The sequence below is a fragment of the Oncorhynchus masou genome, chromosome 21 (genome assembly GCF_036934945.1).
Source record: "Oncorhynchus masou masou isolate Uvic2021 chromosome 21, UVic_Omas_1.1, whole genome shotgun sequence".
NCBI lineage: Eukaryota > Metazoa > Chordata > Actinopteri > Salmoniformes > Salmonidae > Oncorhynchus > Oncorhynchus masou.
The window spans coordinates 30162939-30190770 of NC_088232.1; the positions used below are offsets into that span (position 1 = coordinate 30162939).

Consider the following 27832-nt stretch of genomic DNA (forward strand, 5'->3'; position numbering starts at 1 on the left):
GTGCTCATTCATTGGTTACTTAGTGAAGGGGGACTTCTGGAGGAAAAGAAAGCGGAAGCGGACGCTGGTGTGGATTGTGAATGTAATGGCGGTAGAATCAAGGAGATATTGAATATTGTCCAAAATATGTACAGTTCTGAGAATATCCCTTCGTATCTTGTACAATTTGTTAATGAGGAGCAGCTGATCGGATTACCAATATTGAAAAATATATTTCAAATTTCCAAACTGAGATTTCCAAAGTGCTGGGTAAAGTGAAGGCTGTGAGGATCACGATAGGCGTGCGTGCATTGAGTTTTCGTACTTCTCTGATCATAAGGAACGTGTGTTGCGTCTCACCCGCTTTGAGAAGTTTGACGTGTCGTGTATGTCTCTTCGGAACAGGGAACCCATGAAGGCGTTAGTATCTGGCCTCTTGTGGGAAGTCGATGTTGAAGAGATTAAAAATATTCCTGGAGTGATCGTGCGGTGAATGATGAAAAAATGAAGTCTCTCTTCTTTTTTTATATGAAGTCTCTCCCTACTCAAGTTCAGTTTGTGTTATATAAACTACAGAGTCGTAGCATTTATCCCAAGACCAATGCAGTGTGATCATTGTAAAGCTTTTGGACTTGTTTCAAGTGTTTGCAGAAGGGAGAAGCCGAGATGCCCAAGTTGTGGAAAAGATCATGTCATGTGTTTTTAAAAGTGATGGAAATGTGACATGTGGCTTCATGGGTCCCATCACATTAAACATCTTTGGAATGCCCAACAAGTGTGAAAGATAATGAGGTGGCCAAAGTCAGGGCTGTCTAGAGCACTTCATATGCAGCGGCTGTTAAAAGGGCTGAGGGTTCAAATTGTGCAACTGAAGAGCTCATGGTGGTGGATAGGCCTTTTACTGCAGGCTGCAGGGGTTGCCTTTCACCAGCAGGGCTCAGATATTTTAAAGGTAAAAAAGGTGGACTTTGTGGCCTTTTATAGCTATGGTGATCAATGGCACTGCCAAGGTGGAGAGAAGGTCCAGGAAGATATATAATATTGTGGATGCAGATGAGCGGTTCCTGGGACTGACAAATTTCTTGGCAAAGGACTTGCATGGAGTATTGTCACAAGCCGTACCATCCTCTCAGGCCTTAGAGCCTGAGAAGGGAGATATGGAGATTTGAAGGAAGAAGTGGGAGTTGTGTTTTGGCTTTGTAAATGTACTTTTTTTTAAGTGTGTGTGTGGGGGGGGTGGATTAAGTTACATATTGGTTTTATTTTTACCTTTCAACCTGTCCAGTTGGTGGCGGCAATACACCTTTTGGGGGTTGTAGTCCACCATAAAACCCACAGAAGAAGGAGGGACTTATGAATTGGAAAAACGATATGCAAAGAACGAGAAGTTATCATTGAGAATACTGCTAAATGGTTTAAAAACTTTTAAACCAGTTAAATGTAACTAAATGTAATCTTTGAAATCCCCAAAAGTAATTATTTATCATGAGGGCCATAAACAATTTGTAATGCTGCATATTCCAAGAAAGGTTAAAATATTACTTTTCTAGTAGTCACTTTTGGGGGCACAAACTCGATTACAGTAACTTACAAATATGATAAAAATATGAAATATTTTATGATGTATTTTCTATTCAACAAAACCGTATGATGATAAGGCTTGAAATTACCTATATGCTTTTAAATATAGTATAATCAAATTATAAAAGGACAAACTAAGATTTCATCTTCCTTATTAGTGTAAATACATATTTGTATGTTTAGTGTTGGAAAATATGCAAATTTTCTCTAAATGTCTATCAAAATGTATGCCTCCATTTTAGCTGAGGAACGTTCAAGGTTCTCTTATATCGAGGCTGAGTTGAGTTTTGATAACTGGTCAAGGGATTTGTTAGTCGATCAAATGTATTTATAAAGCTCTTTTTACATCAGCCGATGTCACAAGGTGCTGTAAATAAACCCAGCCTAAAACCCCAAACAGGAAGCAATGCAGATATAGAAGCGCGTAACAACATTGAGTCAAAGAAAGTAGTACAGTATAAATAACTGCTTCACCAGTAGAAATCCCCGATCAGACTTGTAGACGATGTCATGGCGATGTGGCTATCAAAGCTCATACGTACAAACACGTCATCGTGTCTAACGGTCATCTCACACCGAACTGCACATGCGCAGGCCGTTAAATCAAAGGCACTCCTTTGATATATATACAGTACCAATCAAAAGTTTGGACACACCTACTCATTCAAGGGTTTTTCTTTGTAGACTAATAGTTAACATCAATCAACTATGAAATCATGTAGTAACCAAAACAAGCACTTGTTGGCTGCTTTTCCTTCACTCTGGGGTCCAACTCATCCCAAACCATCTCAATTGGGTTGAGGTCGAGTGATTGTGAAGGCCAGGTCATCTGATGCAGCACTCCACCACTCTCCTTCTTGGTCAAATAACACTTACACAGTGTGCCTTGAATTCTAAATAAATCACAGACAGAGTCACCAGCAAAGCACCATCACACCACCTCCTCCATATATCACGGTGGGAACCATACATGCAGAGATCATCCGTTCACCTACTTTGGGTCTCACAAAGACACTGTGATTGGAACCAAAAGTCTCAAATTTGGACTCATCAGACCAAAGGACAGATTTCCACCGGTCTAATGTCCATTGCTTGTGTTTCTTGGCCCATGCAAGTCTCTTCTTATTGGTGCCCTTTAGTAGTGGTTTATTTGCAGCAATTCAACCATAAAGTCCTGATTCACGCAGTATACTCTGAACAGTACTCTGAACAGATTTTGAGATTTGTCTGTTTCTTGAACTCTGAAGCATTTATTTGGGCTACAATTTTGAGGCTGTTTACTCTATTGAATTTATCCTCTGCAGCAGAGGTAACTCTGGGTCTTTCATTCCTGTGGCGGTCCTCATGAGAGCCAGTTTCATCATGCAGCTTGAAGGTTTTTGCGACTGAACTTGAAGAAACTTTCAAAGTGTTCTTGAAATTTTCCCGGATTTACTGACCTTCATGTCTTAAAGTAATGACGGACTGTTGCTTCTCTTATTTGAGTGGTTCTTTCCATAATATGGACTTGGTCTTTTACCAAATAGGGCTATCTTCTGTATACCACCCCTACTTTGTCACAACACAACTGATTGGCTCAAATGTATTAAGAAGGAAAGAAATTCCACACATTCACTTTTAAGAAGGCCTATCTGTTAATTGAAATGATTTGAAATGCATACCTCAAGAAGCTGGTTGAGAGAATGCCAAGAGTCTGCAAAGCCGCTGTCATCAAGGCAAAGGGTGGCTACTTTGAATAATCTAAAATACCAAATATATTTTGATTTGTTTAGCACTTGTCTGGTTACTACATTATTCCAAATGTGTTATTTCATAGTTTTGATGTCTTCACTATTATTCTACGATGTAGAAAATAGTAAAAAAATAAAGAAAAATCCTGTAATGAGTAGATGTCCAAACTTTTGACTGGTACTGTGTGTGTATATACATATTTTTTTATTTTCCTTGATTTTTTTCCCCTAACCCTACCACTCCTCTCCTAATTGGAGTAAAATAATTGACGACAACAACACCTCTACTTCCAGCTTATACACACTATATAGATTTATCGACTCAATGTATTTTACAATAGTTATCTTTTTAAATCAGACTTTATTAGTATAATGAGTCATTTACACAAGAAACTCTACAGAGCACCAATGGCTACAATGAATGGCTAAATTACTTCTGGACACGTAGAGTGGCTGAGCGCCTCCTCCTCATCACTCCATTCATACAGTCCCATGTTTACCACATTCTTGCCGGGATAAACCTTGCAGATGCCGGCCAGTGTAGAAGCGGAGTAGACGTGGGCGGATGTGTGTGGACGTATATTTGAATAAATCCATAGAATATTCACCATCACAAAGAAATCTATTATTAATACATTTTAAGCAGGTCCTAAGAAACATTTTAAGACTAATACAATTTATTTTCAACTGAATAGAATGGCATATTTTGTTACTGGTCTGTGCAGCCGATATGGTTGCGCCATGCACATGAAATCAAAAGTTATTTTGTTCATTAAACAGACAAGACACACTTAGGCTACCCTGATTTTTCCCACACAACTTGTGTCATGGTAATGTGTGGAACCGCTATCATATAAACCAAGTTATATTTTGAAACAGAACCCAAGGCAAGCCCATGCTTTTTTGATTCACATTTAATCTGTCATTTAATCTAAAAAAAATAATAGGCCTACACTTATTGCAAGCTAAATGTTTCTGATCAGTGATAGATGAGCAAACGAATAGATGAGCTATACAACCTTCACTTATTTGCCCAGCCAGAGAATTAAACAAATATGCAGACGGAGATTCAGTGAAACAAAATCACATTGATTAAGACAGGCTTTCGGTCTTGAGTAGGCCTCGGCTACGAATGAAGAGCAAAATAATCCACTTGTGAAGCTACATAACATATTGGCAAAATGTTCTGATCAGTGCTAATGAATGAGCCAACTAGACAAGATGATCATGAGCAGCACTGACCTCAACTTTCCACAGCCTAATTGTAACCTAATGAATATCCAAATGGATAAAAATACAAATCTGACATTGATTTATTTATCAAGACCCTACGCTTATCTCAAAGCAGCGCAAAACGGTGCTGACCACACGCTGGTAGGCTATTGCTTCAGTCATGGGTATTATAAAAATTAGATGACTTTGCAAAGCAATAATTTGATGCTATCAATTGCATTAGCCTACTTTGTTCCAATATTTTCGTCATTCAGTGATATTTATTCCCACAGTATTTCTTTATGGATCCATCTAGTTGTGGTTAAGAAAACAGTGCATGTGGTGGGCTATGCGAAGAGATGGGTAAAGTGACATGCCTTGCAAAGTTTAGAACTGCCAGAATGATAGTAGTAATGGGCGCTGCCTAGCAACCATCAAGAGTTTAAGAGCTTAGTGCTGGTCAATGCCACCACAGCATTCCGGCTACATTCCATACTAAGCTGTAGGTAGATCTTTATGACAATCATGACTAGGTCAGTTGGTGGAAATAAAAGTAGGGGCTTTTTCACCAGCAATACCTTTCATATATAAGAAAAAAAAGGTTGTTGGGATGCTAAAGTTGGTGGGAAAACATCTTGGTTTGAAAGGTGTATGAGTAAATAGGAAAAAAGCTACACATGTAGGTTCTCCCTTACATATTCCTGAGATTTTTACCTTTCAGGATTGGGGTCATAACAGCGAATAGCTCCAACCGTTCCAAAGTTAGGACAAAGATTGTATGAAGAAGATAGAAACAGCTGTTTGTCTCACCCGCTAATAGTGCTAATAGCAGACATGGTTTATTTCCTCTCCAATCTTAGCGAGTTGACAGCGCAGCTCTGACCCAATGAGATCTTAGTCGCTCAATTTTAACGTCAAACTAAAATGTAAAAAATATATAAAAATGCAGGAAAATTAGTTGTCTCATTGAATGACATCTTTATTACATCTGCTTGTTTGTAGGTGACCAAATACTTATTTTCCACCATAATTTGCAAATAAATTCATTAAAAATCCTACAATGTGATTTTCTGGATTTTTTCTTCTAATTTTGTCTGTCATAGTTGAAGTGTACCTATGATGAAAATTACCTCTCTCATCTTTTTAAGTGGGACAACATGCACAATTGGTGGCTGACTAAATACTTGTTTGCCCACTGTATGTCTTGAGATGTTGCTTCAATATATCCACATAAATTTCCTTTCTCATGATGCCACCTATTTTGTGAAGTGCACCAGATCCTCCTGCAGCAAAGCACCCCCACAACATGATGCTGCCACCCCTGTGCTTCAAGGTTGGGATGGTGTTCTTCGGCTTGCAAGCCTCCCCCTTTCTCCTCCAAACATAACAATGGTCATTATGGCCAAACAGTTCTATTTTTGTTTCATCAGACCAGAGGAAATTTTTCCAAAAAGTACAATCTTTGTCCCCATGTGCATTTGCAAACCATAGTCTGGATTTTTTATGGTGGTTTTGGAGCAGTGGCTTCTTCCTTGCTGAGCAACCTTTCAGGTTATGTCGACATAGGACTCGTTTTACTGTGGATAATAGATACTTTTGTAACTGTTTCCTCCAACATCTTCACAAGATCCTTTACTGTTGTTTTGGGAGTGATTTGTACTTTTCACACCAAAGTACATTTATCTCTTGGAGACAGAACACATCTCCTTCCTGAGCGGTATGACAGCTGTGTGGTCCCATGGTGTTTATACTTGCGTACTATTGTTTGTACATATGAACGCAGTACCTTCAGGCATTTGGAAATTCCTCGCAAGGATGAACCAGACTTGTGGAGGTCTGCAATTTTTTTTTCTGAGGTCTTGGCTGATTTTTTATATTTTTTATTTGATTTTCCCATTATATTTTTATTTGATTTTTTATTTAACTAGGTAAGTCAGTTAAGAACTATTGTTATTTTCAATGATGGCCTAGGAACAGTGGGTTAACTGCCTTGTTCTGGGGTAGAACAACAATTTGTACCTTGTCAGCTCAGGGATTTGATCTTGCAAACTTTCAGTTACTAGTCCAACGCTCTTACCACTAGGCTACCTGCCACCCCAATACTTCATATCAAGCAAAGAGGCACTGAGTTTGAAGGTAGGCCTTGTACTACCTCAAATAGGCTAATTGACATCATTTGAGTCAATCAGAAGCTTCTAAAGCCATGACAGAATTTTCTGGAATTTTCCAAGCTGTTTAAAGGCATAGTCAACTTAGTGTATGTAAACCTCTGACCCACTGGAATTGTGATACAGTGAATTAGAAGTGAAATAATCTGTCTGTAAACAATTGTTGGAATAATTACTTGTGTCATGCACACAGTAGATGTCCTAACTGACTTGCCAAAACTATAGTTTATTAACAAGAAATGTATGGAGTGGTTGAAGAACGAGTTTAATGACTCCAACCTAAGTGTTTGTAAACTTCTGACTTCAACTGTAGGTACGGATACCCACAAGGGCCATCTTACTACATCTTCCCCTCTCCAATGAACAGTAATTCAACATTCATAACCACTGAAGCACATCTGAAATGCAATTTGGAAACCAGTGTTATTCTCTTTAACATGCATCTTCACATCCTGAAACAGTGTTATTCTCTTTAATGTGCTACTTCACATCCTGAACCAGTATGAAAGCGTTAAATTACACAGTCTGAACTCCTATGCATTAACTTAGGTACAATCTCTTTTTGCTGGGTATGGTCCCCAACACGCAACATAGTCTTTCAAGCTATAAGACTCCTGAACAGCTCATGAAATGGCTCATCAAGTGGGGGGGACTATTTGCATTGTCCCCCCCACAACCTCTTTTACGCTGCTGCTACTCTCTGTTTATTATCTATGCATAGTCACTTTAATAACTCTACTTACATGTACACATGACCTCATTTACCTCGACTAACCGATGCCTCCGTACATTGACTCTGTACCAGTACCCCCAGTATATAGCCTCGCTATTGTTATTTTACTGCTGCTCTTTAATGATTTTTGAAGGTATTTTTCTTCAAACTGCATTGTTGGTTAAGGGCTTGTCAGTAAGCATTTCACTGTAAGGTCTACACAACTGTTGTATTCGGCGCATGTGACAAATAACATTTGATTTGATTGTAGGATTCTATGGTTATAACAAGCAGTAGCAATCGGCAGAAGGTTATGTGCAGTCCCTTAAAACAACATTCATCTTTTTCCTCTGATCTGTCGTTGCTGGCTAGATGTCAATTGTAATGGTCATGTTCCTGGTGGCGTGGTCACCATACTCCATAGTGTGTCTATGGGCATCATTTGAGGACCCCAAAAAGAGTCCTGCCCCCATTGCTATCATCACTCCTCTCTTTGCCAAGTCCTCCACTTTCTACAATCCCTGGATCTACGTCATTGCCAACAAAAAGTGACCATAATGCCTACAGTGCCTTCGGAAAGTATTCAGACCCCTTCCCTTGTTGACACTTTGTTACATTACAGCCTTATTCTAAAATGGATTAAATTAATAAAACATCCTACACACAATCCTACACACAATACCCAATAATGACAAAGTGAAAACAGGTTTTTAGAAATTGTTGCAAATTTATAAAACTGAAAAAACTGAAATACCTTATTTACATAAGTATTCTGACCCTTTGCTATGAGACTCGAAATTGAGCTCAGGTACATCCTGTTTCCATTGATCATCCTTGAGATGTTTCTACAACTTAAATGCGAGTCCACCAGTGGCAAATTCAATTGACTGGACATGATTTGGAAGGACACACATCTGTCTATATAAGGTCCCACAGTAGAAAACCATCCATGAGATCGAAGGAAATGTCTGTAGAGCTCTGAGATAGGATTGATCTGGGGAAGTGTACCAAAAAATGTCTGCAGCATTGAAGGTCCGCAAAAGCAGAAGTCCCTCCATCATTCTTAAATGAAAGAAGTTTGGAACAACCAAGACTCTTCCTAGAGCTGGCCGCCCGGCCAAACTGAGCAATCGGGGGGAGAAGGACCTTGGTCAGGGAGGTTACCAAGAATCCGATGGTCTGACAGAGCTCTAGAGTTCCTCTGTGGAGATGGGAGAACCTTCCAGAAGGACAACCATCTCTGCAGCACTTCACCAATCAGGCCTTTATGGTAGTGGCCAGACGGAAGCCACTCCTCAGTAAAAGGCACATGACAGCCCGCTTGGAGTTTGCCAAAATTCACATAAAGACTCTCAGACCATGAGAAACAAGATTCTCTGGTCTGATGAAACCAGGATTGAACTATTTTTGTTCTGAATGCCAAGCGTCACGTCTGGAGGAAACCTGGCACCACACCTACGGTGAAGCATGGTGGTGGCAGCATCATGCTGTGGGGATGATTTTCAGCAGCAGGGACTGGGAGACTTGTCAGGATCAAGGCAAACATGAACGGACAAAAGTACAGAGAGATCCTTGATGAAAAGCTCCTCCTGAGCGCTCAGGACCTCAGACTGGGGCGACGGTTTACCTTCCAACAGGACAACGACCCTAAGCACACAGCCAAAACAACGCTCGAGTGGCTTCGGGACAAGTCTCTGAATATCCTTGAGTGGCCCAGCCAGAGCCCGGACTTGAACCCGATCAAACATCTCTTTAGAGACCTGAAAATAGCTGTGCAGCAACACTCCCCATCCAATCTGACAGAGCTTGAGAGGATCTGCAGAGAAGAATGGGAGAAACTCCCCAAATACAGGTGTGCCAAGCTTGTATCGTCATACCCAGCAAGACTCAAGGCTGTAATCGCTGCCAAAGGTACTTCAAAAAAGTACTGAGTAAAGGGTCTGAGTAATTATGTTAATGTGATATTTCAGTTTGAATTTTATTTATACAAAAACCTGGTTTTTCTTTGTCATAGGGTATTGTGTGTAGATTGATGAGGGGGAAAAAACTATTTAATACATTTTAAAATAAGGTTGTAACATAACAAAATGTGGAAAAAGTGAAGGGGTTTGTATACTTTCCGAAGGCACTGTATATGTATATACATATATGTACAGTGTAATTACAGTATATGTACACACTGTATGGTATTTATTATTTGATTGCACTGATGTTAGAGGATGGGATAGGTGTAAGCAACTTTAAAAGGATGGGATGTTAAAGGGGTGTCCTGACTCTCTGAGGTCATTAAAGATCCCATGGCACTTATCGTAAGAGTAGGGGTGTTAACCCCGGTGTCCTAGCTAAATTCCCAAGCTGTCCCTCATACCATCACAGTCACCTAATCATCCCCAGCTTACAATTGGCTCATTCATCCCCCTCCTCTCCCCGGTAACTATTCCCCGGGTCGTTGCTGTAAATGAGAACGTGTTCTCAGTCAACTTACTTGGTAAAATAACGGTAAAATAAAAATTTATTTAAAAAAAGTCCTACCCCACCAAGCTTTCTAGACCCTACCAGTGGTCATGAGAGAACAGTTAAAAAATCTATTTAAGACTACTGAGGTACAGCCCAAGTCACCCATTATTTATTGGGACATCAAAATATACGAAAGTGGTTTTAATTCATTTGAGACATTAGACGTCAACCTTACAGCTTTGCCTGCATTGCTGTGTATCAAAGAAGAGCTTCTGTCCAATGCCAGTGTTTCTGGACCATGGTTACATTTTTAAGATTCACTATATATACGAAAGTATGTGGACACCCCTTCAAATTAGTGGATTTGGCTATTTCAGCCACACCCATTGCCATACCACCATGCAATCTCTATAGACAAATTGGCAATAGAGCCTTACTGAAGAGCTCAGTGACTTTTAACGTGGCACCATCACAGGATGCCACCATTCCAACAAGTCAGTTTGTCAAATTTCTGCCCTGCTAGAGCTGCCCCGGTCAACTGTAAGTGCTGTTATTAGGAAGTGGAAACGTCTAGACGCAATAATGGCTCACCCGCGAAGTGGTAGACCACACAAGCTTACCGAACGGGACTGCCGAGTGCTGAAGCACGTAGCATGTAAAAGTAATCTGTCCTCGGTTGCAACACTCACTACCAAGTTCCAAACTTCCTCTGGAAGCAACGTCAGCTCTATAACGTTTTTGTCTGGAGCTTCATGAAATGGGATTCCATGGCCGAGCAGCGGCTGGAGTTGGTGTAAGCGCGTTCTCTGGAGGGATGAATCACTCTTCACCATCTGGCAGTCCGACAAACTACCTGCCCTCCAGGACATCTACAGCACCCGATGTCACTGGAAAGCCAAAAAGATCATCAAGGACAACAACCACCCGAGCCACTGCCTGTTCACCCCGCTATCATCTAGAAGGCAAGGTCAGTACAGGTGCATCAAAGCTGGGACTGAGAGACTGAAAAACAGCTTCTATCTCAAGGCCATCAGACTGTTAAATAGCCATCACTAGGCAGCTTCCTTCCGGTTATGTAACCCTGCACCTTCGAGGCTGCTGCACTATATACATAGACTTGAAATCACTGGCCACTTTAATAATGTTGACATATTTTGCTTTACTCATCTCATATGTGTATACTGTATTCTTTTCTACTGTATTTTAGTCTATGCTACTCCGACATTGCTCATCCTAATATTTATATATTCCTTGATTCCATTATTTTACATTTAGGTTTGTGTGTATTGTTGTGAATTGTTAGATATTACTGCACTGTTGGAGCTAGAAACACAAGCATTTCACTGCACCCACAATAACATCTGCTAAACATGTATATGTGACCAATAACATTTGATTTGACAGACGAATCTGGGTTTGGCGGATGCCAAGAGAACGCTACCTGCCCGAATGCATAGTGCCAACTGTAAAGTTTGGTGGAGGAGGAATAATGGTCTGGGGCTGTTTTTCATGGCTTGGGCTAGGCCCCTTAGTTCCAGTGAATGGAAATCTTAACGCTACAGCACACAATGACATTCTAGACGATTATGTGCTTCCAACTTTGTGGCAACAGTTTGGGAAAGGCCTTTTCCTGTTTCAGCATGACAATGCCCTGTGAACAGTGAGATCTATACAGAAATGGTTTGTCAAGATCTGTGTGGAAGAACTTGACTTGCCTGCACAGAGCCCTGACCTCAACTCCATTGAACACATTTGGGATGAATTGGAACGGCGACTGCGAGCCAGGCGTAATGGCCCAACATCAGTGCCCAACCTCACTAATGCTCTTGTGGCTGAATGGAAGCAAGTCTGTGCAGCAATGTTCCAACATCTAGTGGAAAGCCTTCCCAGAAGAGTGGAGGCTGTTATAGCAGCAAAGCGGGGACCAACTCCATATTCATGGCTATGATTTTCAATTGAGATGTTCAATGAGCAGGTGTTCACATGCTTTTGGTCATGTAGTGTTGGTGCTTCTATATTAACTGGGATTTATTTTGATATGTTGGGGTTAACTATGTACATTTTTATTTCATGACATTATAGCCATAGTCTTCCCGATGCGTTTTACTTTACTGTAATATTAGCATAAACAAACAAAGTATGTTTCTGTGTACAACATTATGCTTTCAAAATGTTCTTCCCTGTGGCAACACACTCATCCAAGTGCTCAGTATTCACAGTAAGTGCATATATGCTCTTCTTTATTTCTTATACATTTGAACACTTTTCATTGTTTGAAACAATATTGAAATAATTTTTTATACATGTAAATCAACATACCTGGCCAGAGATGAAAAGTTTTCATGGTTATTTAGATCATCTGAAATTCTGTACAAGCAGTTCATACAAAATTAAATATTTCTGCATCAAAAACATACTTTTATAAGTAATGCAGGAAAGGCACTAAGTACAGAAAATTGATTACACTAGATTAAAGATAGAGTATTCCGCTGAGTTACTGGCCGGAATTCAGTCATTTCAGAGTTTTTCTGCCCTTCAGAAGTGTGTTTGCACAGCAGAGTGCCCAGGATGGAGGGACTTGACACTTGATTTAGAAACAAGCAGTCCTGTGGCATGATCTATCCCTATTGTTGAATGAATGAGTAGAAACCGCATGAAGGTTTGTGATTTGGATTAGGTTTACAGTTCTTTAGTCTTGTGTTGGCCTGATGTCATCAGTAAGTGACGTTGCTCTCCAGCCATGAGCTGATCTCTGCCTTGTTCCTCCTGACCCACTCAATGTTGTTCTTCACTGTTTCTAGAGCTTGCTGCCTAGGCATCTCCCCAGCCCCGGCATTAGGGTTCAGCTTGAAAAAGTGCTCCATCTAAAATACAACCAAACAGTCAGTCATAAACATAGCCACAGTCAAAAGGCACAATCCACATACATCAGTCAATCTTAAATTCGAGCACACCAGCGCTTGTTTTTGATTTGAGTGGTATAATGTTAGAGTAATTCCAGTTCTATGAATAAAAGGGCTCTGTCTTAACCTGCCACAGCTGTAACTCTGTGTTGTAGGTGGTGCTGATTCTGGTCAGCAGGCGTCCCAGGTTCCTGTCGTTGATGGTGTATCTGTAACAAAACAAAAGGAGGCTTAATTGCTGCTAATTCAGTCAATTTACATCGCATTCCATGTAGTCACTATCACTTCAATGACTCTGGGCTCAGTGACTCTCCATTCAGACTCAGAGAAGTAAATCAGAGAATGGGCTCACCTGTTCACTAGGTAGTTCCAGTTGAGGACGACCCAGTTCCAGGCCATGGTCTTGCCGTAGCGATTCAGAGAGACATAGCGGACCACAGTGAACAGATCCTGAGTCCTCACAATACTCTCATCTTTACACGCCTCCAGTAAGCTGTGAAACAACAACACCGTTATCTTAAGCACCATTCTCATAAGCCATATCTAGCTGAACAAACTAAAATATTCCCAGAAAAAAGTATCACACTTTTGCCAATAAATGTACTCTCGCTCTAGTAATAACGTTTCAATGGATTATGTTAAGAAGTGATTTTGAATAATGCTTTTAAAAATTATATATAAAGAGAAAGTATGAAGAGAATGATTGTTTTTTATTTACTTATTCAGAAGACTGATGTTCTCCACAGATGCCAATCCATACAAGAGCTTGTCCTTCTCTTGGGCCAAGCTCTCTGTTTTGTATCTCTCAAACATTACGTTCCACTTCGCCCCAGTGCCTGAGTTCTTCATGCCGTAGCGATACACCAGCAAGCGCAGGTTCACCCCCACAGTGCTGGAGGTCAAAGGTCATGTTACCATTTAGGCTTAGTGGGATAAACAGGATTTTAGGAATATGAATGCTAATGAAGTAGTTAGTTATGTCCATGTACAGCAGATTGGTTTAGTAAGTAGATCATGTGTCATTTTAGTGATTTTATTCAAGAGTCAAGACTAATACTGTATATACCTGATGGTTCCTGCGATCCATTGGTCAAATATAGCAGATGCTTCATTTAGAACTTCCTGGTCGCCCATTTGACAAGCAATTTCCAGGACTGTCTCACGCAACAGCCTATACAAAACCAATATAGACAATACAGTTTAGGATCAATATTCAGTAAATACACCAGTGATCTGTCAAATCCTAGTCTTACCTATCTCTCTGGCTTCCCACGTCGTCCCATCCCAGTTGCCTGGAGATAGTCTGCACATGCTCACGGAATAATTTCTGTAGGGAAAGTAAGTGACACCCCATGTATGAGTAAACTCACAAGATTATTATTTTGTGTGTGTGTGTGCGTGTGTGTGTGTGTGTGTGTGTTCTGGTTGGCCAGCAGAGGGCGGAATTCACCTGTCAAATGTGTTTGTTTTTAAATGACTCACCTGGAATTTGGGGTAAAGGACAGTGTCGTCTGATAACATGTCTTGCACATAGGCGATGGAAGAAGACACACGTTTCCAGACGATGTACTCAGTCTCATTGGTCAGGTATTTTGTCAGGTTGAATGCATTTCCATAATCGACAGCGTCTGCCCTGATGAGGCCGATAAGACAACGACATTATGTTTAATCTCAGTTTTATATTGACAGATGTACTTCAAGGAAATGTCAGTAGTGTTAATTTACCTTCCCAGAGCAAAGATATCATCAATGTAACTGCATCGGTCAGCAGCGTCTAACTCCTAGTAAAGAAAGTGTCATGCTGATCACCACAAGTTTAACCCATGAACTGGTAAGATTAAAACAATTAATATTGCATCTGATACAATAGTAGCAGTTTGAATTATATTACCTGATGATTTGTTTGGAGTTGTTGACTAATTGTGCTCCATATGCTGTCAGGGTGATTGACTCTGTAAAATCCAATGTGGTCGTTGTTGACCTTCAGCAGTCCATCCGTAGCAGGGGAATAGCCAGCTAAGACTAGCTCTATTCGTATGACAGACGAACATGTATGACTTCAATTTGACTAAATACATGATGTTACCAGAGGCTGGAAATGTAATGTTAAAAAGGTCAAGTCTAGGATTTGGTCAGAAATATCTTTACCTGGATTGGACTTGTTGAACATGATGGAAATAGATGTATTACTATCCACTGAGTACCACTTAACAGGGATGTTCCACTTGTAACTAAGATAAAAACATAGACCTTTTAAGAAATACCGGTTTCTCCTAAAAAAATATAGCTGAAACTACATCCATGGGGAAATCAATCAATTATCACAAAGGGATTTGATATTGCTGTGAATAACTGACCTGAGTGGTGAGGGTGGCTGGGTGGGATTGGCATTGGGGTCCAACAGGAATCTTCGCTGGGTGAGTTTGGTCTGAGCATTGATGGTAGACAGGTCCAGTACTGGGTAGCCCATCTGTTTGGTCCATGTGTCCATCACGTCTGCTACAGGCAACCCACTCACCTGCAAACAAAATGTTTTAGTGTGTATCATACAAATAAAAACACGACGTTAGATGCAGTGAAATAATGTCAATAATATCAACTATTTATATATTTATATATTTTTGAATTACTACGACCAAATTAGATATGACAAACATACATTAGCAAGTGATGCCCAAAAGTTGTCTGTTTTGGCATTCTCAAAGTGGAAATCTTTCAAGTATTTCTGTTGAAGGGAGAGAAAAACAGGTTACCATCAATTTAGCAATGTGGCCATCCATAGATTTAATGATAAATCAAATGTAGGTTATGTATTGCTATGACCCTTTCAAGTTAAGTATTACCATGGTAGACTGTCTGACAGTAATCATCATTTTAATTCAACAAGGAAGGGATTGCATCTCCCTAACACTCGCTATTACCACATGATTCCGCTATTGACTGAATAGGAATCAAGAGACTTGCTGTAAGGATACTATTATCTACTCAGATGAAATGGACTCTTACCCGACAGCCATCTCTGAAGTTGTCTCGACCCAACCAGTCCTCCACCATCCTGAGAATTGATGCCCCCTAGAATAACAGTTACAGGAACATGTTTGGAATGGATTTAAAGACTCATTTAATTTCATTACATTTTATTCCATCCCATGAAGTAAGGTGAAAAGAGGCACAGTTTAAGATTACCTTACTGTAGGATATGCTATCAAACACAGAGGTAATCTGAGCCGGAGTTGATACATCCACAATGATTGGATGGGAGGTGACGAGTGCATCGTCCACCATGACAGGAAGTACATCACTGATGATCATGATGTCACGCTGGTAAAGACAGAGACCGAAGTAGATTTAGAATTTATGCATAACCAGAGTTGAGGTTAAAGCAAATCCATTTCAAATCACTCAATTTAGGATCTATTAGATGGACTCACCATTCCCCAGAGGGGCTCAGCCTCCTCTACACCGATGTACTCAAAGAAACTGGCAAAGCCCTCATTTAGCCAAAGGTCATCCCACCAATCCATGGTCACGATGTTCCCGAACCACTGCAGGAAAATACAACATGCAAAGTTATCTTCCAGCTGACTTTATTTACAAACAAGTGTGTATGGGTGAGTGTGAGGGCGTGCATGTGTGTGTGAGTGCTTGTGTGTTCTGGATACTTCAGCCAACAGTGGGACTCAAAGATAGTTGGACTAGTTAGCCAAGGACACAAAACAACAGAGAAACACACACATACCAAACAAAGCTCCAACAACACAATCTTTTCATACACACAAAATATCATAGCATGCAGGTTAACACTCTACAGCTCTGCATACAGTATAAAACATAAAACACAGAACAAAGTTACACAATAAGAACATATAAAACCCACATAGTTTCTACTGGTATTTACTAGTGAAGTTAAGTGCTACTCTCACTTTTTCAAATTTTCTTATGATATATATATATATTAATATATATTTGTACCTTTATTTAACCAGAAAAGGCCTATTGAGACCCAGAGTCTCTTTTTCAAGGGAGACCTGGCCAAGAAGGCAGCAACAATCAATACATTACATAATTAAAACATACAACAATACAATACAACATGATCCAGCCCCCAAAAAGCATTTACACTCTTCCGTAACAGAGTCTCCCATCAATATTTTAAATTCATTCAGTGGCACTAACATATCTAGATGAAGCATGGATTGTAGATTATTCCATGTGTCTGGTGAACAAGAAGAGAAGGCAGTCTTGCCTAATATTGTGAATGTTCTGGGGACTTTAAGTAGCAACCACCTAGCAGACCGGGTATGGTAACTGCTGGTGCTGAAGGAGACCAGACTACAGAGGTAAAGAGGGAGTTTACCCAAAAGGGCATTGTCGATGAACACATACAAATGTATCTTTCTGAGCATATAAAGTGAGGTCCAACCTACCATATGGTACGATGTGCAATGGTGGGTGAGTGACTTGTCATTTGTAATAAAGCGCAATGATGCATGATAAACACAATCCAGTCTCTGTAAGACGGAGGAGGTTGCATGCTTATGCAACAAGTCATCATAATCAATAACAGAGAGAAAAGTGTGCTGCACAAGCTTCTTTCTAGCCGTAAGCAAAAAGCAAGACTTATTACGAAAATAAAAACCCAATTTCAATTTAAGCTTTGTCACAATATTATCCACATGAACTTTAAAGGACAACTTGTTATCCAACCAAATACCTAGGTATTTGTAGGATGACACTTTTGCAATGGATAAGCCACCAGATGTGACAATGCTAATGTTCTCTGGCAGAGTTCTAGCTCTGTTAAAGGTCATGAATTTATTTTTTTTGTATATTCAAGACCAATTTGAGATAATAAAGGGAGACCTGCAGTGATTGAAAAGCAGTCTGGAGCTCTTCAACAGCCTGAACCAGAGAAGGAGCACGTGAATATATAACTGTATCATCTGCATATAGATGTAACTTTGCTGGTTACATCCCATCTCCCAAATCATTAATAAAAATTGAGAACATCACAGGAGCTAAAATGGAACCCTGGGGCACACCTCTATTAATCTCAAGAAAGCTAGACTTGTGATTGTCAGTATATACACATTATGTTCTGTCAGAAAAATAGTTCCTAAACCAATTTACTGCCCCTTCACTGAGACCAATGTTACTGAGTCTAGCTAGCAACAGTTCATGGTCAACTGAATAAAAGGCCTTTGATGAATCCACAAACAGAGCAGCACAATGTTGCTTTTCATCAAGTCCATTAATGATGTCGTTTGCCATTGCTGTAGCTGCAGTTGTGGTGCTGTACCCTAATCTAAAGCTAGACTGAACCACGCTCAATATATTCTTTTCAATTAAGAAGTTTAACTGTGAGTTCACTAGGGATTCATAAACTTTGGCCAAGATAGGGCGTTTAGAGATAGGACAATAGTTATTAGCATCTGAGGGATCTCCACCCTTTAGCAGTGAGAGGATATAAGCTGATTTACAAATGCTGGGTATGGAATTGTAGACCTCAATGTAAGAAACAGACATGTGCTTTTCTGTGGATTTTCATGCTTTTTATTGCTTTTTATGGATTACCGGAGTGTTTTATTTCTTTATGACTGGATCACTATCTGAACTGCACATTGTAAGCATGTTTGTTGTAACTCTAGGATGTGGTTGCAACTGTGCTGATATTCACCTTCCTGTAAACAGGCTGTGGGAACAAGGAAAGAGCACCCAGTTCGCACTTCCCCCTCAGTCCTGTCACTTTGGACAGTTCATAAAACTTTATGGACAGCCCCATCACCCTCTTATTGCCCAAAAAAGAAAAAAGTCCTCATTGTTGCACATCATAAAAGGCTTAATGGATAACTGGGGGGCTGACATAAGTCAATAAAACACTATCATTCCCATTACCAAATTCATGGTCAATATCAAACCATTCCAAGCTATTGATTGATACAAAGATAGGGTTGTTCTCTTTCCAACTTTGAGCTCTGCCGCTAACATGTGCTTCATGACTTTCCCCTCATCATTGGACTTCATCATGGTGACACAATACCGTCAGTGGTGACCCGTCATTCCGGGAAAGGCCACACCTGTTTAGCTATAAAATACATACAGTATATATGTATACAGTTGAAGTCGGAAGTTTACATACACCTTAGCCAAAAACATTTAAACTCAGTTTTCACAATTCCCAACAATTAATCCTAATAAAAATGCCCTGTTTTAGGTCAGTTAGGATGACCACTTTATTTTAAGAATGTGAAATGTCAGAATAACAGTAGAGAGAATTATTTTGTTCAGCTTTAATTTCTTTCATCACATTCCCAGTGGGTCAGAAGTTTACATACACTCAATTAGTACTTGGTAGCATTGCCTTTAAATTGTTTAACTTGGGTCAAACGTTGCGGGTAGCCTTCCACAAGCTTCCCACAATAAATTGGATGAATTTTGTCCCATTCCACCTGACAGAGCTGGTGTAACTGAATCAGGTTTGTAGGCCTCCTTGCTCGCACACGCTTTTTCAGTTCTGCCCACAATTTTATATGGGATTGAGGTCAGGGCTTTGTGATGGCCACTCCAATACCTTGACTTTGTTGTCCTTAATCCATTTTGCCACAATTTTGGAAGTGTCCTTGGAATCATTGTCCATTTGGGAGACCCATTTGCGACGAAGCTTTAACTTCCTGACTTATGTCTTGAGATGTTGCTTCAATATATCCACATAATTTTCCAACCTCATGATGCCATCGATTTTATGAAGTGCACCAGACCCTCCTGCAGAAAAGCACTCCCACAACAACATTTCCTTCTCACCACCCCCCCCCCCCCACCCCTTAATGATTTAGATGCACTATTGTAAAGTGGCTGTTCCACTGGATGTCAGAAGGTGAATTCACCAATTTGTAAGTCGCTCTGGATAAGAGCGTCTGCTAAATGACTTAAATGTAAATGTAAATGATGCTGCCACCCCCGTGCTTCACGGTTGGGATGGTGTTCTTCAGCTTGCAAGCTTCCCCCTTTTTGCTCCAAACATAATAATGGTCATTATGGCCAAACAGTTCTATTTTTGTTTCATAATTTCTCCAAAAAGTACGATCTTTGTACCCATGTGCAGTTGCAAACCGTAGTCTGGCTATTTTATTGAGGTTTTGGAGCAGTGGCTTCTTCCTTGCTGAGATAGGACTCGTTTTACTGTGAATATAGATACTTTTGTACCTGTTTCCTCCGCATCTTCACAAGGTCCTTTGCTGTTGCTCTGGGATTGCTTTTCACTTTTCGCACCAAAGTACGTTCATCGCTAGGTGACAGAACGCGTCTCCTTCCTGAGCGGTATGACACCTGCGTGGTCCCATGATGTATATACTTGTGTACGATTGTTTATACAAATGAACGTGGTACCTTCAGGCATTTGGAAATTGCTCCCAAGGATGAACCAGACTTGTGGAGGTCTACAATTTATTTTCTGAGGTCTTGGCTGATTTCTTTTGATTTTCCCATGATGTCAAGCAAAGAGGCACTGGGTTTGAAGGTAGGCCTTGAAATACATCCACAGGTACACCTCCAATTGACTCAGGCTAATTTACATCATTTATCAGAAGCTTCTAAAGCCATGACATCATTTTCTGGAATTTTCCAAGCTGTTTAAAGGCACAGTCAACTTAGTGTGTCTAAACTTCTGACCCACTGGAATTGTGATACAGTGAATTATACGTGAAATAATCTGTCTGTAAACAATTGTTGGAGAAAATACTTGTGTCATGCACAAAGTAGATGTCCTAACTGACTTGTCAAAACTATAGTTTGTTAACAAGAAATTTGTGGAGTGGTTGAAAAACAAGTTTTAATGACTCTAACCTAAGTGTATGTAAACTTCCGACTTCAACTGTATATACATTTATAAAAATAATTGCCTGTTTTGCATGTTAGTTTGGCATTAATTCATGTCACTTAAAACTGTAATTTAAAAAAAAAAAATTAAATTAATTAAATTAAATCTATCTTGAGTAAGGCAGCTCCAAAATGCAGGTGTTTCAGTCTAGGTCAGTGCTTACTGTGGTTGAGGGGCAGCCAGCGGAATATACAGAGCGTAGGTGTTGGTAATCTTCTTTAGTTGTGCCATGATTGGCTCCGTGTTCTGTCACTCATGGGGACACTATGTCACCACAGAATCTACAGGGAGAGCTAGGCAGTTCAAGCCCCCTTGAGTGTTACCATAGATTTACATTAGAAGTGCCCATCCAAGAAGGCTCAATGTCATTGGCCACATATAAAATGTATGTCAAATCACCTTATATCTACCGTAGCTTTGATTGGACTGATCATGTTGCTTTCTAAATCTCAGCTAGCAAGCTAGACAAGCAGTCATCGTCACGTCAACAATCTACTGGCAGTTCCTTTTCCAGCCTTGTCATATGAAGATAAATTATAGATAAAAGGTATCGGTGCTCATCATCCATCGGACATAAACATTACACAACAAGTCGGAAATCGCAATTTCAACAATGAGTGGGTTGGAAGGAATCAGTGGCTAACTGCAAGCATTGCAAAGCAATCACTATTTTGCTTCGACAGCCTGCTATTTGGTGGCAAGGGTGTGTGGTCCAAGTCTGGGTTTAAGAATTTAAAACATCTGTCTGAAAGTGTCTCTTTTCCAAGCTTAAAATATAAACATTGGGGCCTCCCGAGTGGCGCAGTGCTAGCTGTGCCACTGACATTCTGGGTTCGAGTCCAGGCTCTGTCACAGCCGGCCATGACCCTCCCCAATCCCAGGGAAGGGTTTGGTCGGCAGGGATGTCCTTGTCCCATCGCACACTAGCGACTCTTGTGGCGGGCTGGGCTCAGTGCACGCTGACATGGGCGCCAGTTATACAGTGTTTCTTCCAACACATTGGTGTGGCTGGCTTCCGGGTTAAGTGGGCATTGTGTCAAGAAGCAGTGCGGCTTGGTTGTGTTTTGGAGGACGCACTGCTCTTGACCATTACCTCTCCCAGGTCTGTACAGGAGTTACAGCGATGAGACAATTGGATACCACGAAAAAGGGGTAAAAAAAAGAAGATAAACATTCACTTGCAACACCATGAGCCAGAAAAGGTTGAATACATTGGCCATGCTGTCAATCCAGCATGACTTCTGCTGCGTTCAAAACAACTAGAAACTCGGAACCGGGAATTCTCAGAGTTCAGTGACGAGCTCCGACTGGGAAAATACATCTTGAACGGTCATCCAACTCGGAATTCCAAACCGAGAACTATGGCCTCTTCTAGAGCACCGACCTGAAGATCACTGACGTCATGATTCAACCTTGTTTTTTTTAGTTCCCAGTTGTGTTGAGAGCCCCTTTGACAACAAAATGTGACAACAAGAAGGACCGCTGCGCCACCTCCCTGTCCAAGTGAGCACAGCACAACAACGGTGAGTCCAAAAATGGCTTGTATGCTGCTGCATAAATTAGCTCATGTGCTTTTCTTCATGAGGAGAGGATACTAAATAATGTTGTTGGATCTGTAACCACGTTTGCCAGTGGCATTCTCTTCCCATTCAAATATTTGTTTTCATACGAAAAGTTCAGTAATAGACGCAGTTGATATTGTGAGGGTCGGTTTTTGTTTTGTTGTCACCGTTATAGTGCAATTAATGTATTGTTTAGTGTTTTGTTGTGTAGTGGCTTTGTGGCATGCATAATAATATGAGTTTGCCCCACCAAAATGTACATGCTAAAATCATCACTGAATACCGTAATATAATTTTGGGGTGATTGAGCTTGGGTCCCTCTATGACTATGACTATAAAATATGTTTTTTAATATTCCACTATAAGATGTTTTCCATTAGTTTTCCACTATAACATGACTAATGAATAACTCTTGAATGTTTTCTCGTGGTTGTGTTTCTGTTGTGGGAATGTTGGAGACAGGTGTTTCTCACCTGGTGGACCAGCTCATGAGCGATGACGCTAGCCACACGTTGTTTGTTGTACGATGACGACTGGTTCTCATCATAGAGGAGGTTGGCCTCCCTGTAGGTGATCAGACCCCAGTTCTCCATGGCACCTGTGCCAAAGTCAGGGATGGCAATCTTATCTGGAAAAACAAAAATTGCAAGCATGTGTGTATAAGTCATTATGAATTAATTGTATCCAGTAGTTACAACAGTTCACAAACAGAGGAGATATCAAATTACCTAGCTTTGGGATGGAGTATGTCATGTCGAAATATTCCTCAAAGTAGTCAAAAATGATCTTGGTTGTGTTAGCAGCATACTCTGCTGTCGCAATTTGTGCAGGCTGTGCATAGATTCGCAACTGGAAGAAAATTATTAAAAGCAAAGTTGTTGAGGTAGGTTATGGGAGTGTTATACACTACAGTATGTGCGAGCATGCCTGTCTAAATACATGCGTGCATTTAATCAACACAGTATTTATAATTCTTTAGATTTTCTCCAAAACATTGTAAAGTGTAACTAACTGCTGAAATCTCAACACAACAATTAAATCAACTTTTTACTTAGCTTTTACACCATTTAAAACTTTGAACTGGACAGGCTTAAGGTAAAGTGTTACAATATTTACTCTCAATATACTCTGTAGACTATAAAATATGACTTTCAACAGTAAATATTTTCTTAGTTTAAGGTAGTAGAGGGACCAGTGAAAATGACTGCTGAGAAAAATTGCAAGTACTTACAGGAATCCCTCTAGACGATTTCCTTTCCACAAACGTAAACTGGTGCACAGCAAAACATACCAAATAGGTACTCATTGGAACGGATCTCTGGAAGGACGTTTTGATCTTATTGTCAGGAAGCAGCTCTGGGGCGCCCTGGAGAGGAAGAAGGTCTGTGGTTTAATACAGATGTGAGTCAGCCTCTCTAATGGTTGTGTTCTCAGCACCAAGGACCCAAAGCATAAGATTGATGGCTCTTGCTTTTGCATTCATGGCACTGAATCTCTTCTCCCTCTTAGTGACTTCCATTGCAGCTTCAAGTAAACTAACGGATAACACTATGCACACCTTTTTTTGTGATAGATTGTGGATACATTATATGCACTTATTTGGTATGTTTTATAAGGAGCAATTTGTTACTATGAAATGTTTTTCTTGCAAAGACTGTACCTCCACTGGCATATTGGAGAGGGCTTCATAGTCCTTGTCATGGGTGATAGAAATCTTGTAGGTGGCCTTCTGGTTTGGCTCATCAAAACAGGGGAAAGATTTGCGGGCGTCTGTCGGCTCATGGTCGGTGGCAGCAATTTTTCTTGGAAGAAAAAGAAACATGGCATGACTAAGTCACCCCTTTATATGACTTTTTATTAGACTGTTGTGTACAATAAATGTTTAGGTATGCAGCGTTTACTGGATTGTGGCTGCTAAATGTGCTTGAGCAAAGAGAAAATTGACATTTCATGGCCAATGCTGCAAGTAGCTTTACTACACCTGTCCACCTTTCAAGTCATACTTATCGACACACACAATTTGCATATACTCCTGAATGTTATGAAGAGTGATCAGATTAATTGCAATTAATTGCAAAGTTCCTCTTTGCCATGCAAATGAACTGAATCCCCAAAAAACAATTTCCACTGAATTTCAGCCCTGCCACAAAAGAACCAACTGACATCATGCCAGTGATTCTCTCGTTAACACAGGTGTGAATGTTGACGAGGAGAAGGCAGGAGATCACTCTGTCATGCTGATTGAGTTCGAATAACAGACTGGAAGCTTCAAAAGGAGGGTGGTGCTTGGAATCATTGTTCTTCCTCTGTCAACCATGATTACCTGCAAGGAAACACGTGCCGTCATCATTGCTTTGCACAAAAAGGACTTCACAGGCCAGGATATTGCTGCCAGTAAGAATGCACCTAAATCAACCATTTATCAGATCATCAAGACCTTCAAGGAGAGCGGTTCAATTGTTGTGAAGCTTCAGGGTCCAGCAAGCGCCAGGACCGTCTCCTAAAGTTGATTCAGCTGTGGGATCGGGGCACCACCAGTATAGAGCTTGCTCAGGAATGGCAGCAGGCAGGTGTGAGTGCATCTGCACGCACAGTGAGGCAAAGACTTTTGGAGGATGGCCTGGTGTAAAGAAGCCACTTCTCTCCAGGTAAAACATCAGGGACAGACTGATATTCTGCAAAAGGTACAGGGATTGGACTGCTGAGGACTGGGGTAAAGTCATTTTCTCTGATGAATCCCCTTTCCGATTGTTTGGGGCATCTGGAAAAAAGCTTGTTCGGAAAAGGCAAGGTGAGCGCTACCATCAGTCCGGTGTCATGCCAAGAGTAAAGCATCCTGAGACCATTCATGTGTGGGGTTGCTTCTCAGCCAAGGGAGTTGGCTCACTCACAATTTTGCCTAAGAACACAGCCATGAATAAAGAATGGTACCAACACATCCTCCGAGACCAACTTCTCCCAACCATCCAGGAACAGTTTGGTGGCTAACAATGCCCTTTCCAGCATGATGGAGCACCTTGCCATTAGGCAAAAGTGATAACTAAGTGGCTCGGGGAACAAAACATCGATATTTTGGGTCCATAGCCAGGAAACTCTCCAGACCTTAATCCCATTGAGAACTTGTGGTCAATCCTCAAGAGACAAGTTCTGACAACCCCACAAATTCTGACAAACTCCAAGCATTGATTATGCAAGAATGGGCTGCCATCAGTCAGGGTGTGGTCCAGAAGTTAATTGACAGCATGCCAGGGCAGATTGCAGAGGTCTTGAAAAAGAAGGGTCAACACTGCAAATATTGACTCTTTGCGTCAACTTAATGTAATTGTCAATAAACGCCTTTGACACTTATGAAATGCTTGTAATTATGATTCAGTTATCCATAGTAACATCTGAAAAAAAATATCTAAAAACACTGAAGCATCAGAATTTGTGGAAATTAATATTTGTCTTTCTCAAAACCTTTGGCCACGACTGTACATTATCAACACTATCATTTTAACTTTGAATAAGAGCAACTTAACCGATAACGTACTGTGACGGGTAAATATACTCTTACCTAACGGAGGTTCAACCATGGTCCTATTAGTGATAAGAATCAATGCACTCCCTGGGAAAATAAGTACTGTGAAAAAAAATGACGAGGTTTATTTTTCCCTCAGTGGTTTCATCCCATTACACCCCTGTCTCTTTAGTGTGACATAAAGTACTAACAGATGGTGTGCTGCTGGGCCTCATGTGCACGCATACACACACAGACAAGCACAGATGCACACACTCACATTCAGCTAAACTCAGCTGTCAACACTCAGATTACGTCTCGTAAACTTGTTCCCAAAAGGAAATTGTCCTTGAAGGAATTTGGCTGAGGGTCTAAAGTTCTGCAGATTTTCTTCCCTATCCCACATTGCATAATGGAGTCATGGTTATAGATCTATTCAAGTGGGTCCAAAGTAGCATATGCAGCACTCATAACACTGAGCATGTGAGGGATTTAGTTGCATTGTAACCATTCTCAGCAATCATTCATTCATGTCTTCGTAAATATTGTCTTCCCCTACGCCTCGATCAGACGGACAGCATCATTGCTTCAATGCTGCGTAATAAATTCTGCAGTTATACATTTTAACTTGATATGGCTCTGACGAAGGCCGTGAGGCCGATACGTAAGCTTATTAAATATCAGTGATACTATCAAGAGCAGTGTGCGGTTTTCTTTGTCCTTCAACTGGATATGTGTGCAACAAAAGTTAAAAGTTCACCTTTTGATACTATTTCTGTCAAGTATACGAATACAATTTGATGTATACGTTGGATATATCCAACGCATGCACCACAATAGAACACAGAACGCACTGCAACTGCCTCTGCAACATATTGCTGCAAGGCAAATGCAGCATTCCATTGGAAATGAAGGTACTTCTGGTGTACCAAAATGCATACATGCATGGAGACACAAAAACAAACTGAAATACACCCAATCTATAACCACAAATGCATGCCTCGAAGGACTTACTTGGTGGCCCCATTTTCTGGGTAGGTGACTCTGTAGAAGCCCACCAGAGATCCGTTGAGCCAGCCCTGGAAGTCCAGGGTGAGGATGTACACCTCATTGGGCTTGGTGGCCGCAAGCTCCTCCTCCGCCTCCACTACGACATACTCCTGCAGTTTGAACTCAAAGCAACCCTTGATGGCCACAGTCACATCCCTCTGTGCCTGTGGGGTTTTCAGAACAAGCCTGGGGACTGCCCTGACGAAAGTCTCCCGGATGTGGAGCCACAGGTGCCTCGTGGGTCGTCTCACCTCCAGGTGCACGGATACATTCCCCTTGTAGAGGTCAGTTGTCAGGTCAGGCTCCACGTGGAGGTCATAGTGCACCGGCTTCACGTAGTCCGGCAGCCGGAAATTCTTCCAGTCCCCGTCAGTGTTGTTGGAGGGCTTGCAGGGCCCCCTGTCAACTGGTGGGGGAGGGGAGGTGGGCTTGGGGGGTCCCTCGGTGGGGGCCGGGTCAGCCGGGGTACTGTCGGGCTGTGTGAGGCCCACCCCTAGCCCCACAGCTACAGCTGACACCACCACCACAGCACAGATGAGGGCCACGTGCTTTCCTCGGATGCAATACCTCTTCTCCACCTTCTCAAAGTCCAGGCTTTCAACCATGGTGCCCGCCTTGGTGGCCCAAGACAAAATGCTGTGGCCTCAGATATCTTCTGAATCCCCTACTGGAGGAATAACGTAAGGGAAGAAAACACTATTTCCTGATCAGATTTCCAAGGAGTTGCAGCTGAGAGATAGCACAATGCCAGGCTGCTTTAAAACTGACCACAGATCAGTTCCTGTAAAACCTGATAAAAGAGAACCCTAGGCTGAGCTAATCTGAAACTAACAGTTTGTCATTCAGAGTTCCAGTATATCAAAGATGAAAATCTATTGGTCTGAGTTGATCCAAGCTCAGTCTGCCTGCCATCGAGTGCAAGGCTGCATGTGGGAGGTGGAGAGAGGTTAGCTGGAGTGGTGGAGAGGAGGTGGAGAAGGAGGAGCAGGGTTGCTGAGGGGGAGTCTACAATAGAGAGAGGGAATATCACGCACTGGAGGCAAATCTTATACACTAATGCAGGGCAGTTTTTTTTCAGTGGGCATTGCGTATACATATACTCA

The 27832-nt window shown here is 41.1% G+C and overlaps 1 protein-coding gene across 1 annotated transcript; it reads right to left on the minus strand.

The window, feature by feature from the left end:
* Positions 1–12051: 12051 nt before the first annotated feature.
* On the minus strand, positions 12052–27691 carry LOC135508092 (glutamyl aminopeptidase-like). The gene is made up of 20 exons (XM_064928034.1): positions 26694–27691; positions 23841–23982; positions 23412–23546; positions 22909–23029; positions 22654–22808; positions 16174–16287; positions 15929–16063; positions 15749–15814; positions 15402–15467; positions 15100–15260; positions 14891–14973; positions 14634–14770; positions 14468–14523; positions 14225–14375; positions 13996–14069; positions 13809–13913; positions 13461–13634; positions 13095–13235; positions 12870–12951; positions 12052–12703 (listed from the first exon to the last, which is right to left on the minus strand). Exons 1-20 carry the CDS (start codon positions 27332–27334, stop codon positions 12554–12556), a joined length of 2889 nt encoding a protein of 962 aa, XP_064784106.1. The 5' UTR covers positions 27335–27691; the 3' UTR covers positions 12052–12553.
* Positions 27692–27832: the final 141 nt, after the last annotated feature.

Excerpts from the sequence above, each read along its gene's own strand:
- LOC135508092 (XM_064928034.1), bottom strand. The coding sequence starts at position 27,334 with ATGGTTGAAAGCCTGGACTTTGAGAAGGTGGAGAAGAGGTATTGCATC. Across the intron at positions 14,376-14,467 it reads GATATCTTTGCTCTGGGAAG|GGCAGACGCTGTCGATTATG; the intron begins GTAAATTAACAC and ends CGGCCTCATCAG. Across the intron at positions 13,635-13,808 it reads TGGATCGCAGGAACCATCAG|CACTGTGGGGGTGAACCTGC; the intron begins GTATATACAGTA and ends TTTGACCTCCAG.